The sequence below is a fragment of the Cinclus cinclus genome, chromosome 15, assembly GCF_963662255.1.
Source record: "Cinclus cinclus chromosome 15, bCinCin1.1, whole genome shotgun sequence".
NCBI lineage: Eukaryota > Metazoa > Chordata > Aves > Passeriformes > Cinclidae > Cinclus > Cinclus cinclus.
The window spans coordinates 3,578,002-3,598,774 of record NC_085060.1 but is presented as its reverse complement, the minus strand read 5'-3'; the positions used below and the strand labels follow the sequence as shown (position 1 = coordinate 3,598,774).

Sequence of the window (20,773 nt, the reverse complement as noted above, 5' to 3'; positions counted from 1 at the left end):
CCATCAATCTCTTGTGGAAGGGAAGAGCACCAGGCTGCTCCCAGCAGATCATCTCGTCTGCTGGTGGGAAATGGGGTCTATCCTTCATCCAGTTTTTCCCTTCATATTTCACTGTTCTGCAAGGGCTCTGCTTCTCCCTGGGACCTGCCCTAGCACTCTGGGAGCTGAGGGTGCCCTGAGCCCCTCCAGGCAGATGAATAGTGGGGAGGCAGCTGGAATCCTTGGCTCTGTGCAGGGGCACTGCTCCTCTGGGTGGGATCTGTCATGGGTCCACCACTCAGCACCATGCTTTCTGCATGAATCTGATCGTGGGTGATGGAGGTTTGGGCTTTGAAAGTGGGCTGGAAATTTAAGCTGTCAGTGATTCTCCTGTTTTCTTCCCTGCAGGTAGGCAGGAGCCCCCCTGGCCGAGTGAGGCAGCATGGCAAGTAAGTGCTCCCCAGGCAAGGCTGAGAGGTGGCGGTGGTGTTGGAGGAGAGAAGGGGGATGTTTGACAGCGACCTCTCAAGAAAGGGGTGCCTGTGCATTTTGGGGTGTGTTATCCTCTCTGGGGAGCAGCTGCCATCGGCTGTTGGTCCTGGATGAGGTCTGAGGTCTGGCCTGACTTGTGCTTCTCTCTCCCCTCTGCAAGGTGGGAGTCAAGAGGAGGTGCTGGAGGTCGGACCTCTCCGGGACAACCCGGAGGCTGCAGCATTTCTGTCTCTGTGTGGTGCTTGCTGTGCAGGCTGGGTCTCCCCAGGGCTCTCTGGGCTGCCTGTCTGCACTGACATCTCTCATCAGCAGTGCTCCTCATGCCCATGACTGGCACCCTGCCAGTGCCCACCCTGGGGGCCAGACTGCCCTATGTGGCCGGTGGCACCGGGGCTCTGCGTTCTGTGGAAGCTGCCGAGCTCAGCCCCACCCCGAGGTCGCTGTGGCACACCCAGAGCACTGCTAGGCCAGCACTAAAGATGGGCTGAGCCTGGTGAGGCTGCAGAGGGATGTGTGGTCTGTCCAGAGCTGGGCTCAAGTCTTCCTCCTCGCTCTCCTGGGCATCCTGCACGGAGGCTGCGTGCCCTGGTGTGATGGGAGCGTAAGGAGGATGGCTGTAGTGAAGGGAGAGATGGAGAGATCTGCCTGGGATCTCAGGATTTGCTCAGACTGTCGCCAGAGCCAGCTGTGAAGGTGGAGGCAGTAGCCACGCTGGGGAGGAGGACCCCAGGGATGACAGGTATGCCTTCTTTAATTATCTGTGCTGTGCTTGGTGTGGGAGGGAGCAGAGATCTTCAGGCAGTGTTTTTAAAAGGCTGATTTAATCTTCACTTAATGAGGAGGGTGCCCAGCTGGGCGCCTGCCTTCTTCCACTGCTGCCTTTTCTCCTTCCCAGAGCTCAGGTGCTGGTTCACCAGTATTTCCTGGTGGTGGAAGGTGTCCCCTGTGGTGGCAGTATCCCCTGCTAATAGGTCCCCTTCATGGTGACCCTGATGGGCAGGAGGGCATGTGGTGATGGGCAGGTTCTCCATCAAAAACTCCCTGCCATCCCTGGCTGTCCCTCTGCAGGCACAGCCACAGTCCTTCCCCAGAAAAGCAGCCCCAGGGTGTCCCCCCAAGCAGGGCAGCTGAGACATGGGGTGGTGTCCACCAGGGGCCAGCAGCACCCCAGGAAACCCAGCAGGGATGCGGTGAACCCAGCCCTTGCTCCTGCTTCCCCTGCCTAAAGCTCTGATCTTTCCTGAGCACCGGTTCTCCAGCTGGTGTGGGGAAGCTTGGAGAGGCACAGGGGATCAGCACTGAGGCTGCTGGGCATTGGCAGGTCCCCTCAGCCCTGTGGTTTGGGGACAGGACCTGCTTGGCTTTCTGCTCTTCATGTCAGTGTGGGATCCAGTAGAGATGAGAGGCTCATTTCCTGAAGGCCAGTAGTTTTCCTGTTCTGGTCCTGAGCCATGTGGAAGCTCTTTGCACTTTCAAGGGGAGGGAGCAGTGACTCAGTTTCTGCTCTCCTGCCGTTTTTACATCCCTAAGAGAAATTGCATGTGGGGAAAAACACACACCTCTGTCACAGCATGCTTGCAGTTGGGACAGTGCTTGTGATACCTGCCTGCCTATGTGTTTGTTTCCTACCTTAGTGGCCAGCTCAGCATGGCAAAGCAGGGAAGGGGTCCAGTGACTGCTTTCTGCAGGGATGGAAAATCCTGACAGTGAGATCTGCAGCCAAGCTTGTTGCTCTAAGATGTGCTGAGGAAGTTGAGATCCGAATCTCAGGCTCAAGTGCCAAGGAGGGGAGAGTTTATACCACGGCCTGATCAAGGTGGGAGGCAAAGAAGGTGAGGCCAGACTTCTCCAGCAGAGTATGGGACATTTGCAGAATGAATGTTGTCTTTGTAAAATTTCATCTCCTTCTGGAAAGGCTCAAGACAAGGTCAGCCTACCAGCCTGTTCCCTCTCCAGCCAGGATAGCTCTCCTCAACTGTGAATGCCAAGGCAAGCTTATCCCTGCCCTTCTGCAAGATGCCTTCTGTGCCTCTTGAAAATGCTTTTTCGGTTGTCCTTGTAAAAAAAAAATGGTTTGCATAATAAAGTCGATTCTGAGGGAAGATCTGTGACTCACATCATTCATGCTCTTCATTCACACCTCAGTGGTTCAGCCCTCTGCAAACGCTCACAGAAGCAAGGCATTAATAAATCACGAGGGGAAAATGCACCTACACAGCACAAAAGCAACTCAGTGCCTCCAAGCCCAGGGTGGTGTAGCATAGTAGTAGGTGTTTCTTACACCATGATCTTGTCCCTGTTGATATTTTCAAATACTCTCACGAATACCTTGCTGTATTGTTTCAGCAGCAGGATACATGGAAGGTAAAGCAGAAGGAAACTTGCCTTTCTCCCTGGCAAAAGGCTCCAAAGGAAAGAAGTTGGTGGCTTTTCACTGACTACTTTGCTTGTGGAGTCAGTATTTTGTTAGCACCAAGCTGCTAACAGATGGGGGATTCTGTCCCCCTGCCTCCTTTGATGCTGCTGCTATGTGAATGAGTTCACCTTGATCCAGTGGAAGACTGAGCCTGAGGGTGAAGGAAGTAAATAGGTTCCTGTGGATCACCCTGCTGAACTGATTCATCTTCCTAAGGGAAGCAGCAGGATTTTGTGGCTTGGTGGGAAGAGCTGGAACCAGCCTACCGCTGAGTGTGTTGAACTGTGTTGTAGAAACACTCATTCATGAAATGCGTGTTTGAATCCTGGAAGGATTGTGTTTTGTGCAAAGTTTTTGCTCTCTGAGCAACAGCTTCTTTGCCTCCTGTGCTGCTGCAGGTCCTGGCAGGTGCTTGCCTCCTGCACCCCATGGAAGTGTCCCTCCTGCAGGATATGGGGGAGAGGCTTTGATGTCTCTTGCAGGCAGGAAGGTGCTGTTCCTGCTCTGTCTGGCTTCAGGACTGCATGTGCTGTGGGAAGAGTTGAGGAGCCTCCCAGGCTTTGGGAGCAGAGGAAAGTTTGTGAAGCCTCTGCATCAAAACACAGTGGGGATGAGAATGTGATGCTGTGTGAGGAGAGGTTGCTCAGACCCCTGACTCATAACCCCGTGTGCTGTCCCTGTGTTTTGGGGATGTTTGCCCTTGTTATGGGCTTGGGAGAAGACAGTGATTTCTCTGGGGCCTGAACAGAGTCCTTGATGCCACCTGAGCTTGCATGACCCCTGAGCAGCTGGCAGCAGGGACAGCAGCTTCAGGCTGTTGTGTTGAACTGTGTGCTGAGTCCCTCTTGGTGCTGGCCCCCTGTCCTCGCAGAGCTCTGTGTCCCAGCCCTGTGGGGTCTTGCTCTCCTGGTGGGATCTCCCTTGCCCTGCAGCAAAGGGGCAGAAAGATGAAATCCATCAGGGGCAGGAGGTTGGTAACAAATATTTTTTGAGCCTTTTGTCTCTTCCTCAGTTGCCCTGTGTGGCTGCAGCTGCTGCTTCCGGTGTCTCTAGCACCTCAGCCCTGAGAGGAGGGCTCCTGGTGCCATATGTTTCTGGGCAGACCCCAAGAGTCCTGTGCCCCTTTGGCTGTCCTACCTGCTGTCCTACCTGATTGTAGCCCTGGGTTTTTGGTGTTGAGGATGCATGCAGCATCAGGAATCTGGGTGGGAAAGCTTGTCTGGGCAGAGGGCAGGTATGGGGTTGTCCCTGTTCAGAGTGTCTCTGCCTTGTGTGTTGCAGTGTTCTTGGGGGCCAGGAATGCCCACTCGCTCCTGAAACGCTTTCCCAGAGCCAATGGCTTCCTGGAAGAGATCCGGCAGGGCACCATCGAGCGGGAGTGCATCGAGGAGGTCTGCAGCTACGAGGAGGTCAAGGAGGTGTTTGAGAACAAGGAGAAGACGGTGCGTGTTTCCTGTGCTGCTCCCCCGTGCATGTGGCAGGGCTCACACCCCAGCAGGCTGGAGACAGAAGGAAAGCACAAGGGAAACAGCCTCTCCTGTTCCTTTAGTCCTGTTTTGGCTGCAGGCAGCATGTTGTGGCCTCACTTCCCAGGCAATGGCCTCACCTTGCTTTTGCCAGGACACCCTGCCCACAGCTGCAGGGTGATGTGGTGCTCCCTGGGCATGTGTGGCAAATCTGTGCTGTTGTCCATCATTCTCTAGGCCGGGCTTGGTGCGGAATGAATTTTGTGTTGTTGAGGGATGTTCTGTGTTGGTTCCCACAGCGCCTCAGGTTGAAGGGGTGGGGGACATCCAAAACGCTGCCCCTTTTGTGTGCCTGGGGAGGGCAGTGATTATTGCTGGTGGTGGTTGGGATCCTTCTCTCACCTGTAGCACGTGACAGTTGTTTCTCTGTTCCTATTCAGATGGAGTTTTGGAAAGGCTACACCAGCTCTGTGTACTCTGTCAAGGACCCTGGGCACAGCACGGAGCGCTCTGACGCTATGTACGTGGTGGTGCCCCTCTTGGGAGTGGCTCTTCTCATAGTCATCGCCCTCTTCATCATCTGGAGGTGCCAGCTGCAAAAGGCCACCCGCCACCGCCCTTCCTATGCCCAGAACCGTTACCTGGCCAGCCGGACGGGCCGCAGCCTCCCCAGGGTCATGGTGTACCGGGAGCGGTCGCAGAGCCAAGGGGAGACCCAGTACCAGCGGGAAGCCAGCAACAGGGGCGCTGGGGATGGCAGAGCCGGGGGCACCCCCCAGCCAGACAGCACCCTCTGTCCACCAGAGCATTCTGTCTCCATCCTTTCCAGACTGTCCAGTGCCACCCCTCCACCTTCCTATGAGGAGGTGACGGGCCATCCGGAGAGCAGCAGTGGCGAGGAGACCAGCGTCTCCTACAATGAGCCTCCGCCCAAGTACGAAGAGATCGTGGCCACGGCCCCTGCCGCGGGCAAATAGCGGGTCTGCCTCCCTCCTGCCTCTTCACACACTCACACTCACCCAGCCACCCTCCCTTCGCCGTGCCTGAGACCCCCTTCAGGTGTCCGTCAGGCTCCCATCTCACCTGTACAATCTGGTGCCATCACACAATAGCCTTACCCTCCTAACCAAAAACAGCTGTCCCCAGGAGGGGTGAGGCAGGGCTGTGGGACGGCTCTGGAGCCAGCCAGCCGTCTCCTGCCCCTCACTCCCCACTCACGTAAGTGCTGTAGCAGCCAGAGCAGACCAGCAGCTTGTTCCTGGCTCAATGCAGGGGTATCCCCATGGTGCATTTGATTTCCTCACTTCCCCCTCAAACAGACATAACATTTCCCATGATTAGAACAGCCTTGCTGCCTCCCTAGGCTGCTGCTCAGCCTCATCCCATGTCCTCACTGGGCCCTGTTCTACTGCTCAGGGGTCTGATTAGGTGATGGAGATGTAGGATTGGTGTGGCAAATTTTTGTCCATCCCAGCAGTTGGTGGGGCCAGCTCTGTAGGGAGATGGTGCTTCCCCCAGGTGGATTTGTTGCCAAGTGGGAGTGGGGAGCCTGGTCCACTACTGTGGTGCCTGTAGTGATATTTGCTGTGTGGAGATCAGGAAAGTGCTCTCTGATCTCCTAGGTCCCTTTAGAAAGGGAGAAAGGGCTTGTGGTGGTCTTTTACTTGAGGTAAGTGACTTTGGAGAAGCAGGGCCTATTCCTGATGCTCTCTGCATCAGGAACCTGTGGGTCCTGAGCAGCTGGAGGTCTGGCTGTTGCAGAGCTGGCCAAGGGGATTGTCTACTACCCCCAGCCAAATGTGGTCTCATGGCTTTAAGTGATGGGGATTCAGTCTCTCCTGAAGCGTGGCCTATCTGGTGTCTGCCCCAGAGCTGTGAGCCTGCAGACAGGCCAAACCTCTCCTCTCCCTAACCCAAACCTTTCTGCCCTGCCTGGACCCTCTCTCTGGGGCTCTTTGTCCTCCAGAGCAGCTAAAGTGGAATGTGAGACTCCACTCTCTTCCTGACCTCTCAGGTGGGCTGAGTGTTTGTTGTCCAGGGCTGTGTTATGGAGGTCCTGCTGACAGGGGTGGGAGCCACAGGACCATGCCTTGACAGTCAGGAACAGGGCCAAGCCCTGCTCGGGTGGTTGTGTTGCCAGGGCAAGGCAGAGCCAGGTGCTTTGCTGTGGGATCAGTGTCCCCTTTCCCAGGGCAGCTGCCTGTAGGGAACGGGGCTGTCCTTCCCCAATCATGTCTGATGGATTAATATAAGGGTTGTGCTCCAGCCCCCCAGAAGCAGCCCAGAAGCTCCCAGCACTGCCACCACTCGGTGTTCACCCAGCACCACTCTCCAGCAGCACCAGAAGGCTATTGTCCATCCATCAGTGGCCTGCATCCCACCCGGCCCCAGTGATGCTTTTGCAGCTGGTGCCCTCAGCCCAGAGCTGAGGCTTGCCCAGCGTGGCTGCTCCTGGGGCAGGACATGCTGTCACCTCGTGTGTCCCCTCCCCAGCCTTAGCAGGTCGGGGTTATGGGGAGACCTGACAGTGAGTGTCAGAGCCCGGAGAACACTGGAGGGAGACATAAGGGTGCTCTGCATCCTCTGTCATTGATGCTCGGTCATTAACCCTGCAGTTAGTATTCTGTAAAACTTGGTATATTTCTGTGCGGGGAAAAAAAAAAAATATTTATTAAAAAACTCACTGTCTGAGTGGTACAGGGTGGCTTTTTCCCACAAAGGGTGTTGTGGGGGACAACGATACCAATAACCCCTGCCATGGCTGCAGGACCATCCATCCCCAGTGAGGATAGGGGCGTCTGGGGGTGAATCCCATGCATTCAATTGGAGCCCTGAACTTCACCTGGGCATGTGGTGTGCCCTCTGAGAAACCTGAAGGGTGTCCTGAGCTGCCAGCAGGTGAGATGCAGAAAGGTTTTCTGAGGGTCTTTGAGGGGATTGAAGTGCACAGGTTGTCCTGCTGTCCTCTGTGTGTTCCTGAACCCCTTAGATAATCCCCTTTAAATAGCAAGACTAGGGCAGCGGGGGATTTATTTTAAGTCCTTTCAAACCCAGATTTTACGGTCAGGTCTTGGACCCTTGTCCCCATTCAGAAGTGTTTAAAACTGCCGTTAATCCCAAAGGGATCATTTTATCACTGCGGAGGGGCAGAGATTAGCTCCGGCACAGGGACAGCGGGGACTGCGGGGAGCGGGGTTTGCCCGCAAGCGTCCCGGGGATAGGGACACGGGGAAGGTCCTGGGTTTGGTTCTGCCCCTGGAGAGAGCGATGCCTGTGTTCCAGCACGCGGCTGAGCAGGGCTGGGGACAGGGGGGATCCCGGGGCAAGTGGCACCGGGATGAATCGCAACGCGTTAATTACCGGCTGCGGCTTTAAGCGAAGGGGGACCGGCTGGACACCGGGGCAGGGCTGGACACCGAGGGGCTGGGCTCATTACCGGGGGGCCGGGTTAATTACCGGGGGGATGGGCTCATTGCCGGGGGCGGGGCTAATTACCGGGGGCCGGGTTAATTACCGGGGAGGGTTCGGGCTGTCCCCGCTGGTGCCGCCCCGTCCCGGCAGCGGGCGCGGCTGTTTACAGGTCCGGCAAGTTGCGTTGGTCTGCGATAAAAAGTAAGTGTCCCTCCCCCGTCCCGCAGTGTCCCTTTGTCCGTGCGCACGGCCGGGCCGGAGCTCTGCGGGCCCCGGGGCTGGGCCGGGATGGCCCCAGCGGGAGGGACCTCCCTGTGCCTTCTCCTGCCGTGTGTCCCTTCCCGTGTGTCCCCTCATCCCCTGCGGGGATCGGTGCCCGGAGCTATCCCGGGACAGCGGGCTCACCCCTGAGCCGGGTGAGGAACCACTTCCCTCCCGGGCCCCCTCTCTGCCGGGACAAGGCACATCCCTGAGCCGGGTGAGGAATCCCTTCATTCCCGGTGCCCTTTCTCTGCCCGGACAAGGCACATCCCTGAGCCGGGTGAGGAATCCCTTCATTCCCGGTGCCCTTTCTCTGCCCGGACAAGGCGCATCCCCGAGCCGGAGGGCAGACCTGAGATCAAACCCATTGCTCCCTCCAGCTCCCCACCCCGGGAGGCGAACGGGGTGTGCTGGACCAGGCTGGTCCCCCGCCTGCTTTGTTTGGGGTAGCCTGGGCTGGAGAGGGGCAGAGGGAGGTTGTGGAGTGTTCTCTCCCCAGGGCAGGTTTTCCTGGCTTGCAGGACTTAAACCTACTCCGGCTTAGTGAGCCGGAAATTCTCTGTCACTGCAAATCCAAGAAGTGCCAAAGCAGAGGCTGAGCCTTTCCAGGCTAATGGGGGGTGCTTGCCAAGAGCTCGAAAAAGCCTTAAAGAAAGTTAAAGGAGGAAATCCAACCACTTAAACATTTTGTTCTTATGACTTCTGACAGCTGATTCTTTTTTCCCCCTTTCTTAATAGCTTAGTCTCAGAGCCTGCTTCTCACCCCTTCCCATCCCTCCGTTCCTTGGGAGCTGCAGTGGTTTCACAGGTGATTAGAAAATGAAAACATCTGCCCTCTCCAGATTTACTGCTATTAATGTATGCTGGTTTCCCAGAACACAGGCTGGGAATGCAACACAGGGTCTTCGCTCCTCTGAAGCACCAAAAATATGAAGGAGGAACCTGGTGGTCTCCATGGCTGTAGACCCTGGCTGGGGGTCTGATGCATGTTTCTCCTGTGAGACCATCCCAGGAATTACTGTCCTGTTTCTGAGTAGGGGGTTCTTGCAAAAATCCACTTTCTTTGGGGTTTTGGGAGAAGGAGTGTGTGTGTTGTGAGACAAAAGGGTGGGGCTGGGCAGGGTGGTGGGGGTGGTGTGGGGTCCCCAGCAGTGCCTCCAGGACAGACTCAATGCAGGGACAGGGTGGCAGTGTCCGCAAGGCTGGAAGCAGACTGGAGTCATCACTGCTGATGCTGGGTAAATCCCTGTGTAATTAAAAGGTTTTTAATGGCAGAGGAGGAGGGAGCAGCACGAGGTGAGCAATCACTGGAAGTGCTGGTTGTGGCAGGTGCAGAGCTGGTTCTGCCACCCTCCTGTACCTGGAGTGTCAAGGCCTGGGAGCTGCAGGAGACAGGTCTGTGATCCTTCCCCAGGGATTTCCTTCTGCTCCTCTACCCTGGGTGAAATCCTAAAGGGTTGCAGGGGGCTGGGGAAGGTGAGAGGGTCCTAAGTGCCCCAAGGAGCTGCAGTGAAGGCGGTGGTGGGTAGCCCTGGCTGCTACTGGCCCCTCTTAGGATGGAGATTTTTTTCTAGAAGCAAAAAAAGGACCTTTTTGGGCACAGTGAGATCAAAAGGTGCCAGCAAGAAGGGTGCAGGGGTGCTGTGCACGCATGTTTGGAGTGCGTGGGCAACACTGGGATTAGGCTGGAGTCTTCCAGCCTCAGCACCTCTTGCTTGTTGGGGTTTTCTCTTCAACTGCAGCTTTTTTGGGAAAGAATAAAGAGTGCATATTCTGGGAGGCAGGAAGGTGACTTTTGGGGCTCTTCTCCCAAAAGTGTACATTGATTGCCCTCTGCTTGTATGGCTTGGTGAAAGTCTTGGAACACCGTGGCCCCAGAGCACCTCAAAACCCTGGGACTTGGCAAAAGGGAAACTGAGGCATGGGGCCATTGTGTATCCTGAGAGTGGCAAAGCCCCAGGTAGTGTCTGTGTCCCATGTCATGGTCCTGCTGTCAGCTGCTCCCAGGAGCAGTGAGAGCTGGGGGCTCTGTCCCTCTTGGTGCTGGTCCCCACCTGGGAGAAAGCCAAGCTGGGGGCTCTGCTCCAAGCTGAGGAAGGGGATGTGTGGTTTTCCTTCCACTCTGGAAGGGTGGTTCAGCATCTTTGCTCAGGGCAAAGTCCATCCTTGGCTGGATATGGGTCACCTGAGGAGTGCAGGATCATGGGGTGAATGGGGTATGGCCCTGGGGATACTGCAGTGAACGTGTGTATGTGGAGAACAACTAAGCACCAAAACCTTTCCTATGGTAACCTGAAAGCCCATCACCAAAAAGTGTGTTTTACTTTTAGAAAACCTAATTTTTCCTCGAAGGTATAGATGAACACAAGAATGTGATCCCAGCCCTCCAAAAAACATTACTTCTTTTTCACTAGTTTTTAATGTACACTGAACTGTGTTGAGCCCTTTCCCTGCTATCATTTGAGGCAGTGGGTACTAAGCTCATATGCGGCTCCCAGGACACCTTGTCCCTGCCAGCTGGGCACTGTGGGACATCCTCTTCTCCCAGACAATTCCTGCAGTGTCCATCTTTTGGGTTGTTTCTGCCTGTATTTTAGCTCTTACAGCAGATAGTGTTGTCCCCGTGCAGGTGCGAGAAGAGCTGCCCCTGCTGTCAATTTTGGAAGTGCTGCTCGTGTTGCCACTTTGCACCTTTCTTTCCCTCTTTGTGACACCCCAGGAGATCTGAGGACATCTGCAAAGATGTGGCCACTTTGGGGACTGGACCTGAACCGGGTCCGCTGTGACCTGCTCTTCACAGAAGCCATCAACCAAAGGATGCAGGTTCCCAACAGGCTGAAGGTGGCAGAGAGCTGCAGCCCTGGGGACAGGAAGACAGGGACAGAGGATGTCTCTGCGTCCTTTCAGATGCACATCCCTGATAGGATTTCTCTGGCAGGTAGTGTCTTCTGGGGTGGCTGGAGGTTGGTGGGGCACTACAACATCCTAGGGAGTAGGACCCCTTTATAAACCCCCCTTTCATTTGATTTGCTAGAGGAGAGGTTGGGGGCAGATAATGCAGGCACTTTTCTTCAGGAATGTAGGGCAGGGTGGTGGATGGCTCAGGAAAAGGAGAGCAAAGGTCACCAAAGAAGTCTGGGGGGGGCCTTAATTCCAGCAGGTGAGGAGCAAAATGTGGAGGCATCTCCCCCCATGTCTCTTCCAGTTCCCTCTTGGCCTTTGGTAGGGGCCTTGCTTTGGGATGCAGGACATTCGTCCCTGTCTTTGATGAACAGCTCTGAAACCTTGCTGTCCTGAAGCAGAGGCTCTGCCTTCTGGGCTGTGCAAAAAACCCAGGGCATAGTGTTTGTCCATCTGGCACTAAACACAGGCTTGACTCTCCACGTGGGTGCATCTCTCTTCCCTCTCCTGAGGCCACTCAGGTTGGCTTAATTCTTCCCTCTCTCTTGTCTGTAGAGATATCAGACACCAATCTGAGGCCAGTCCTGCTGACCCAGCCAAGGAAGGTCCCCTCTGTGGTGGTGCACGTGTCCCCAGACCCCTCTGGGGACCTCCCTTTCCTGCCCTCAGCCAGCAGAGCCAGCACCCAGCGACGCAAGCGATCGGTACTGTATGGGCAGGGATGGGGATGCCTGGGGTGGGGAATAGGAACAATCCCAAATCTGGGGCTCTCCAGATGGCTGTTATTACTCCAAACCAGGATTCATCTTGCAGGAGGCCCTAGGAGTGAGGGGGTAGGGATGGAGAGATCTGTTTCTGACCTGGAACCAGTGCACACCAGTGTGCTGGGACCTGGATTCAGCCACAGCTCCTGCTGCATTTTATGGATGGGGGTAGGCTAAGGTAGGTGTAGTCCCACCACTGGCTGCTGCTGCTGCTACTTTTTAAGTCCTTTTTCAACCTCCTTTTCTTCTTGCTGAAGTATGAGGTAGAGCTGGTTCATCACAGCAGTGTAAAGGGATCTGGGGTCAGAGCCAAAAGCAGATGTGTGAGACTCTTTCAAAGAGAGGTCCCAGGCATGGGCAGGCAAAGATTTGGTTTGGCTGCTGGAGCTGCTGTTCTGCCTCCTCTAGTGCTTTAACCTCCCTGAAATTTGAGAGCTGATCCTGGATGGGTTAGGTTCAGGGGTTTGGATCTGGCCAGAGGTCAGATCAGCAGGCTCGTGCTGGGGACCCTGTGCCTGCTCTGAGCATTGTCCCCACCTGCACCAGCACCAGGTCACCAGCTTGGGGCTCCTGTAGTGCTCCCACCATGGAGTGCTCTCCCCGTGCTGATGGCCCTGCAGCCCACACAGGGCACCAGGCTGGGCTCAGCTCTTGTGCTAACGTGGTTATGTTTGATTCCCACAGGGCCATCACAGCAGCAGGTCACGGAGGGACAGGACCCCGAGTGACTGTGCCCAGCTGGCCTTGCACAGCCCAGGACAGCAGCATGAGGGGTGAGCACTGGCCCAGGGTCACCCAGGGCAGGTGGGGAGCAGCATCTCCTCTCACTGGGCTGTTTTGAAGCTCTCTGGTGTTGGTGTCCTGAGAGGGGCATGGGGATACAAATCAGAGCGATGCAGTGCCTGCCAAGTCCTGCTCCTCCATGAGAGGAACATGGACTTTGGTGCCAGAGTTGTTCGTGCTGGGCAGCTTTGGAGGCAGCTGTCTTGTTCCCCAGACCTCTGCTCGTGCCCTTGGGCTCCAGAGTCTCTGCAGTGGGGAAATTGTCTCTGAGCTAATCCTGGAGCAGGGACTACTGTCCCACTTAAGTCTAGAGCTGTCCTGGGTGGCAGGAGATCAGCATGGCACACAGCCATGGTTGGCTTTGGATGAACCAGGTGGCTAGCTCTGAGTCTGGGGGTGCTGGAGAGGGTTCTCCCAGCTGATTCCATTGGGGTCTGGGTGCCAGGGGCATTACCCAGAGATGCTTGGAGCTGCTGAAGGGATGAGGGGCAGTGTCTAGTGCCAGGCTGTGCCCTGTTGTGCAAGACCAGGGAGTAACAGGCGTGATTCTGTGTGTACCCAGGCCAGACTCGTGTCCCCTGCCTGCTCCCAGTGCCCCATTCCCTCTCCTCACGGAGGCAGGCAGGATCTACTCCATGCAGAACATCTTCCAGACCATGTACCTCCTGGGCCAGGTGCTCTTCCACCGTGTCCAGGACTCTCTGCGAGACCCAGCGCAGCCCAGGTGACTTTGGCTTGTCCTGAGCCAGCTCTGTCACTCTGCCAGGCCTGGCCTGTGCCTTGCTGAGGCATGAGCCAGGCACGAGCTCTGTAAGCTGTGGGCTGCAGGGTGGTCCTGCATGGCTGCGTTGGACTTTCTTTCTCATCTATCCTGTCTGCCAGCTCTGGGTGCCAGGCCTTAGTGCACCTCACTAACCCAGCCAGGCTTGAGTCTGCTGCTCAGCTTAACACCAGTCCCTGGGCACCCTGAGTGACCCTCTGCTGCTGTGGCACTGCTGGGAGTTTGCTGCTAAGCAAGGACTGATTCTTCTGTATGCTCTCCTAGCTTGTTGGGGAGGGGTGTGTGAAGGGAATCCAAATCCAGAGCAGCCAGCCTGACCCAGGTGCTGTACCCGAGACAGCCTCTCCTGCAGGCTCCCAGCACCCTTTGCTGTCTCTTGGTCACTCTGAATTAGCCTTTCCATGAGCTGGCTGCACTCATCCCACAGCCAGTGCCCCTGGCCAGGGTGTGGTGTCCCTCTGTGCTCCCTAAAGCAAGTGTGCAGTGGCCTCAGTCTCTCCAGATGTGCTGGAGGAACCATCTCCACCACCCTTATCCGTGGCACTGCAGTAAATTCTCTGTTCAAAAACATCCTTGCAGCCTTAAGGTGTCCCCACTGCTCTAAGGCTGCTGAGCACCTGGAGGAACATCTAAATACTTCTCATTCTCCTTGAGCAAAGCCTCCAGGCAGAAAGGGAGGAGAACCAGCATCCATCATCACATCCATCATCGGTGGCACATCCTGCCTTCCCTCCCCAGCTGGCTGCTGCTTGCTGATGATCCAAAGTGATGTCTCTGCTCTTAAAAACTGTAGGCTGAGGCTGTCTTCAAACATGATCTTAATTTCTTAATGACCAAGAGATGTGGTTAGTGGCTACAAAAGACCTTCTCCCTCCTCCCTCCAGCAATGGAGGACATTCAGGCCATGGTAGCCTGCAGAGCTGCTGTAATGTAGTGGGATGATTCTGGGGCTTCTCCCCAGGCCTTGATCTCTCTTTGAAACCAGCCACCCTCAAACACCTCTTCTTGGTACTTTACATCTCTTTAGATGCAGACATCCCTTCAGTATGACAGCTTTGTACTCCTATGCAACAATAAACTAAAAGACTGTGCTGACTTGTTTGTCCTGAAATTTTAGTCGAGTGTGGTCTCAGACAGGGACTGGAATACCTGGCTGACAGTGACCTCTTGAAGGGTATGAATCACCAGAAAGCAAGTTCTGGTCTCTGCTTTAAAGGGTGTTCACCTGTATCAGCTGGGATTTGGAGTCAAAAGCTGCAGGATGTGTCCTTTTTTCATGGTTATCTGCTGGGGAAAATTGTATTTTTCTTTCTGTTGTGACTGTCATTTTACTCTGCAGCTATGTTTTATAGAGGCATTATCTCACAAATGGAGTTTCAGATGGGGATTCAGTGAATCTCCACATGCTCTTCTGGCTTGTCTTCAGCTAGATCAGCATCATGTTACAAACGGGGATAAACACCCTCTCCTCTGCTGGGTCTCCAAGGAGTGGGGTTAGGTGCTTGTTAACCCCTATGGGATCAGTGAGTGCACTTGTGAGTTATTGGTATGCACAGGAGAGTTTTGGTTATAGAATAGCTGATTTTGGGCTAGCCTATAATGACAGGAATGTATATTTTTGCTCACTGTGGATCTACTTTATTTTGTGACTCGGTGAGGACCCTGCAGTGAGGCTGTGCCTCCAGGGACTGCCCTGGGGATCAGTGGTCTGTGCTGCCTCTACCAGTGCTGCAGCTCATTCCAGTGGGGGCCCCTGTGTTTCCAGGGAGGGAAGAAAATGGTGAACGTTTGGGTTGCTAGTTTATGTTTCAAATTGCAGGTAAAACTTGCTACAGGAGCAAAAAGTGATAGTTCCCTCCAGCTGATGGCAGCTTCCTCACCTATGATGTAAATGGGATCACCCCTCCATTTCAGCACTGGTCCTGTGATACCTCTTTACCTGACTGGCTGTAAAGATGTTTTATCCAGCTCTCAGTGAATTCCTGGGACTACAGAGAATGGATGCTTAGTAGATATGTTTTCTCTGTTGCACCTCTAAAGAAATACAAGCATGTGTTTCCTGTCTTGGCATGTGCTGTCTGCTTGTCCTGACCACTTTGGGTGTGTGCTGGAGGGGTACCAGTGTGTATGATGGGGGTTAAGAAGAGGTGAGTGGATGCTGTGCAGGTGCTGTTTGCTTTGTCCTGGTGCAGCACAGCCTGGGATAAAGGGGATGCACTCCCTGCATGGCTCAGCTCCCCTTGGCAGTGCTGCATTTGTGGGGAGTCAGCTGCACCCCATGAGCAGTGCTTGTCCACCTGCATCTCTGCTTTCCTTTCCCAGCTTCCATGAGCCCATCCCAGCTGCAGAGAGTGCCTTGGAGGAGGCCGGGGTGACAGAGGTGGCAGCGATGAAGAGGCAGGTGAGGTGGGGGTGAAGGGCTGGCTGCAAATGTTTTCTGGAGAAGCCACAGGGGAGGGGCGAGGAGGCTTCAGGGGCAGTTGCTCAGTCCTGGTGGGCTGGTGCTGTCACACTGGTCCCACCTTACAGAGAGGCACGAGAGGACTTAGATGTGTGTTGATCCATCGAGCTCCTACCCTGAGGGGCTGAAGGGCTGCAGGACACAGCCAGACCCCTCTGGTGGCAGTGAGAGGGGTTCAGATGCTCTCTGATGGGAAAAATCTTTTCCTGAAGCATCTGCTGCAGACCTGAGGTGCTGCTGCCATTCCTCCCACACAAAGGTAGCTGCTGCTTTAGGAAAGGAGGACCTGAAGGAGGCAGCAGCTCCCATCTTTCCATCCCTTGCTGTCCCACGCTTCTGGGGTGCTGGCATGTAACGGTGGTGGTGTTTTGCACCACTTAATTAATGGTTTGTGTGAAGTCTCTTCTGTCTTCACTCAGAGCCAGGATTAAAAAACACATGAAGGAAACAGATTTTCTCGTGTTCGGGCTTGGTTGTTTATCAAATCTTAGCAAAAGTACAGAAAACTCAGAAACACTTCTAGCCACCAGCTAGAAGCGAGCAAAATGGAGAGAGATCCAGCTAGCTACAAGATCTGTTAAAGCTAAACAGTCCAATAGAGAACTAACACCTATATTATTTATATTTTTAACCCAATAACCAAATTCCTGTGACCCTCAGTGCTGCACTAACTGTCCAACCAGAAACTACTCCCTGAAACCATGAAGAAGAAGGAAGATGAGCACTGAAAGAGACACCACCCAAATTTCTCCATCTTGTCCTATACCTATTACTATATTATAAAACCCTCAAATTTAAAACCCTTCACCATGTGAAAGCACACACTTCTGTTTAACTACACACAGTGATTGCAACTCCATCACTCAAACTTGGAAGCCTTCTCCAAAGCCTCAGGTCAAAAGCAGTGTTCTCCAGGGGGTCAGTGCCAGAATTCACAGAAAGCTCAAAAACCCAGATTTCTGGGATCCAACACTGACAGTGCCCCACTGCTTCCCTTGCAGCTGGTGAGGATCTCGGGGAGGCTGCGTGTGCTGGAGGAGCAGTGCCATGCCTGGAGGCAGAAGGAGGCCCTGGTGTACTCTGTGATGATCTCTGCTTGCCTCTTCAACACATGGCTCTGGCTTAGAAGATGATGGCCCCTGCCTGACCTCCCCTGCTTGCCCTGGCAGAGTGGGTGAGGAGCATTTCTCGTGTACTTGCCAGCAGTGCAAGTCTCTCTTTTCTTGGCTAGGACTGCTTTTTGCACTGTGGGCCCTGAAGAATCTGTGTCCTTCACGCCTTGATGACAGTGAAGGTATGAGAAGCTGCTGTGAAGAGCTGAGGTCTCCTAACAACTTGGTGGCTGACACAGGAGGTGTCTGTTCTGTGCAGTTGCCCCCAGGCTGCCAGAGGAGATGCAAACCCGAGGTGTTGGGTGTTTGTGGACCTGGGGTCCTGTTCCAGTCATAGGACAGTCCCCATGCCACATCCGACCTTGGAGATCTCAACTCTGACCCCACAAAAGTTCTCAGCTGACTGCTGTGGTCAATTCCTCATCTTCTGTAGAGTGACTGAGTGTTTCTAAACTTCTGCTGGGTTTTCTTTCCTCGTGCAACTGCTCTTTGGTGAAGGTGGTAGTGCCAGGTCTCCTGTGCCACAGCTCCTCTTCTAGGAATGGAGCTGGAGGGGCCAGGAGCTCCCAGGCCTGCAGCCACAGCAGGTTTGCAGATGTTCTGGTCCAAAGTGACTGTAACAGCCTTGCTGACATCTGGGCTTATCCAGGGGCTTGGTTCTTTCCCAGAGATTTACATGGGAAACTCCCCATGGTGACTCTCTGGATTATAAAACCAGCAATAGCACCAAACAGGTCAGGGAAAATAAATGTTTGTTAGGCTCCCTGTGGCAGAGGGGAGTGGGGGAGTCTCTCTCCCAGGTCTTGCTGCCAAACCACAACTTCAGTGATGGTGCAAGAACATGGGTGAGGGACATTCCTGACCCAGGTGCTCTTTAGCCATAAACAAGCTCAGTTCAACAGCTTTTCTGTTTTTTTTTTTTTGTTGTTTGTTTGTTTGTTTTTTTTTTTCTTTCCCTTCTCTAGAGCTTAGTAACACTTGATTCTGAGGTGACTTTGAGATGTTTTTGGTGGTTCATCCAGCACATCTGCTGGAGTTGTGCATGCAGGCCCTGGGGGCAGGTTTTGGCAAGGCTTAACAGGACCCCTCTGTGTCACCTATACCTAATTATAGCTGGATCTACATGTCATCCAGATGTCCCAATAACTTATTTACAGACATCAGTGCTCGGGTGTTTTCTGCTTGACACCGCATCAAGCGTCTGTGATTGTAAATCTGGCAGCTGGACAGTGACTAATGAATAACTGTCCCAAAGTAATTGCAGCTCTGAACCTGTGGCTGATTGCTGAGGAGAGCACTGGGATTTATTGCAGGTGAGAGCCAGGATGGTGTGGTGGGCTCGCTGTGCTGTGCTGTGGCAGGGGGGATGTGCAGGGTGGGTGGCTCCTGTGGCTCGTGGCCCAGGGATGTGGTCAGGGTCACCAGAGGACCTTACATAAATGTTATGTATAAGGGGATATGAGTGGTGCCAGGAAGTGAGGTAAATAGTCTGGTTTCTCTGCTTTGGGAGGTGTTAACATGTTTTGGAGGGAAGCTTTTTTTGGGGGTTTATTTTAAGCTCTAGTTTAGGGTGAGAAGGGATGACTTTGGGAGGGCACACCACCTTCACAGTGTGGCTTGAAGGTGTTTGGAGGAGAGGTGGTCAAACTGGACGTCTTCTTGTGGGCTAGTTACTGACAGGTTGTGGAAGATGTAACTTCTATGTAAGGCATAAATTCTGGTGTAAATCTGGAAACACTGGCCACAAAATGCATATTTTAATAAACTCTGTGTGTTCTGGATGTGTTTCTTTTCTGTAGAGTCTGCTCCTGGTGTCCCAGTAAGTGGGAACAGGTGAGGTGTATTTCCTTGGCAGCAGGACTGTGACCTGCTTGTGGGTGTCTCAGCTCCAGCTGGCCTGGCTGAGGGGGAATCTTGAGGAGAAAAGCTTCTGGTTAATGCTGTCCCTGTTGGAGTCTGATGCTTTTATTTCCTTTTTTGTCTTTCTTGCCTCCTCCTCCTGGCTGCTTTGTCCCAAGGCAGCACACGTGGCAGGGCTGGGTTTCCCCAGAGGCCACTGCAACAACGACTTACACAGCAAATAAAATGTTTTTCTGCACGATGGTGCTTGAGGGAGCAGCTCCTGGAGTTCCTGTGTTCCTTTTGGAGACAGCAAATAGAGAGTGAGAAGGGGGGACACGTTGCTGCCAGTGCTCTTGGTGAGCTGTCACCTGGAGTCTGTGATGTGGGGACAAGAGCAGGGTGACATCCTGTGCTGCTAGGTGCTCACCCAGGAACCACAGCCCCAGCCAAGGCTGAGAAATTCTGCATCTTCCTTTGGGCTCCCTTCTGCCCAGGTGCTCAGTGAGATCAGAACAAGTGAAATTTAAGGCTTTGAAGGGGAAAGTAAAAGGTAAACCTTTGATTGCAAAGATGAAAGAGATTCCCGGTGCTGGTGCTTTCAGATCAGCCCTGCAGAAGGTGCAGGACTCCATGTGCCCATCAGGGATTGCTCCAGCCTCAGCCACTGCAAAGGGTTACACCCTGGAGGGAGAGGATAAAAACTGACCTCTTCCTTATTGCCTTGGGGATGCAGATTTTTTGCTAACTGTCTTCCTGAGCAAAATAAGAGGGTAGAGATTTGTGAAAGGTGCATTTCATTATCACCTTCAAACTCTGCAGCTCTCTTTGATGGGACTCCAGAGCAGCACTTTTGGTCCCCTGCTCTGCCAGCAGGAGAAGAGGTAAGTGGACGTGAGGGTGTTAAAATGTGTCTACTTTTTCCAGTTTCCCCTCCTAGCAGTAGCTGTGGTGCAGCCTTTGAAGCAGGGAAATAATCACCATCTTTGCTTTTCCCCTGGGCAGGGGGCTGGGAGGGGAGTGGGAGCAGAGCCCTGGGGAGCAATCCAGGTGTATCCCCTGGTGTGGCAGGACCTGAACCCATCTGGGGGTGCTGGCTGTGCCCATCCCTGTGTGCACAGTGGGGACTCAGGGGTCACTGGACACAGGGCTGCTCTTGTCTGGGGTCCCTCCAGCCCAGAGGATGTGACGGGTGGGGGTGAAGGGAACAGGTGCGTAGGGAAATGGAACATCCCCGAGCAGCACATTTCCCTCCTCCCCTTTCATCCCCAGACACAACGCTGGCTGCTGTCAGCTCCTCTGGAGTGCGCCTTGCTGCTCAGGGCACCGAGGATGCTCGGGGGATGAGCTGGGTGGTGACAGACACAGGACACACCCGTGTGTGCCCTGTCCCCGCTGCCACCGCCGGGCACCTCTGCTTCTTCTGCCCTGGCGTCGTGTTTTAAAAGCTCCGGGTAGCTCCTGGGGCAGGGATGCTCCCCAGCCAGCTCTGCCAGCCCGCCTGAGGCAGCAGCACAGCGCTCAAGGCTGCGGGGGACAACGGGCTCGTAAGTGGACGCTGGTGGCTTCTTGGTGGTGGCACCGCTGGTCCGGGAGGTGTGGAAAGGAGGGACAGGCAGGGCAAGGCAGGAGCGGGGTAGGTAAGGCAAGGGGGAGGTAGGAAAGGGAGGGGTAGGCAAGGAAAGGAAAGGCAAAGGAAGGGTGGGGACGCAGGGCAGGGATAGAAAAGGCAAGGCACAGAAAGGGTAGGAAAGGCAAGGCAAGGCACAGAAAGGGTAGGAAAGGCAAGGCAAGGCACAGAAAGGGTAGGAAAGGCAAGGCAAGGCACAGAAAGGCCAGGCAAGGAAACCCAAAGCAAAGGAGGAGAAGGAGGCAGGCAAGGCAAGGAAAAGCAAGTAAGGTAGAGGAGGGGTTAGACTGAGAAAGGCAAGGCAAGGGAGGGGCAGGCAGGACAGGGAAAGGCAGGGAAAAGGAGGAGTGCACAATGGGAAGGAGAGGGGCGGGCAAGGCCAGGCAACAGAAGCCAAGGAGAGTAGGATAGGAAAAGGAGAGGTAGGCAAAACCAGAGAAAAGAAGGAAAAATGTGTTCCTCTGAACCAGGAGGAGA

General features: G+C 54.4%; 2 protein-coding genes across 2 annotated transcripts; both read left to right on the top strand.

The window, feature by feature from the left end:
- Positions 1-797: 797 nt before the first annotated feature.
- Positions 798-5,330, top strand: PRRG3 (proline rich and Gla domain 3). Its single transcript, XM_062503166.1, has 7 exons — positions 798-907; positions 1,151-1,210; positions 2,242-2,303; positions 3,820-3,857; positions 3,941-4,042; positions 4,144-4,329; positions 4,794-5,330. The coding sequence occupies exons 1-7, from the start codon at positions 798-800 to the stop codon at positions 5,328-5,330; spliced, it is 1,095 nt and encodes a 364-aa protein (XP_062359150.1).
- Positions 5,331-7,816: 2,486 nt separating this feature from the next.
- LOC134050230 (mitochondrial fission factor homolog A-like) lies at positions 7,817-16,848 on the top strand. The gene is given in 10 exon segments (XM_062503165.1): positions 7,817-7,933; positions 7,992-8,107; positions 8,764-8,801; positions 8,804-8,833; positions 10,745-10,963; positions 11,482-11,630; positions 12,375-12,463; positions 13,036-13,197; positions 15,577-15,655; positions 16,717-16,848. Coding segments are annotated over 10 exon segments (1,131 nt in total).
- The last annotated feature ends 3,925 nt before the right edge of the window (positions 16,849-20,773 follow it).

Bases quoted from the DNA above. Each gene is read 5' to 3' on its own strand.
- PRRG3 (XM_062503166.1), top strand. From the start codon at position 798: ATGACTGGCACCCTGCCAGTGCCCACCCTGGGGGCCAGACTGCCCTAT. The intron at 908-1,150 runs GTCGCTGTGGCA...GACTGTCGCCAG, and splicing joins GAGCTCAGCCCCACCCCGAG to AGCCAGCTGTGAAGGTGGAG. The intron at 3,858-3,940 runs GTTGGTAACAAA...CGGTGTCTCTAG, and splicing joins AAATCCATCAGGGGCAGGAG to CACCTCAGCCCTGAGAGGAG.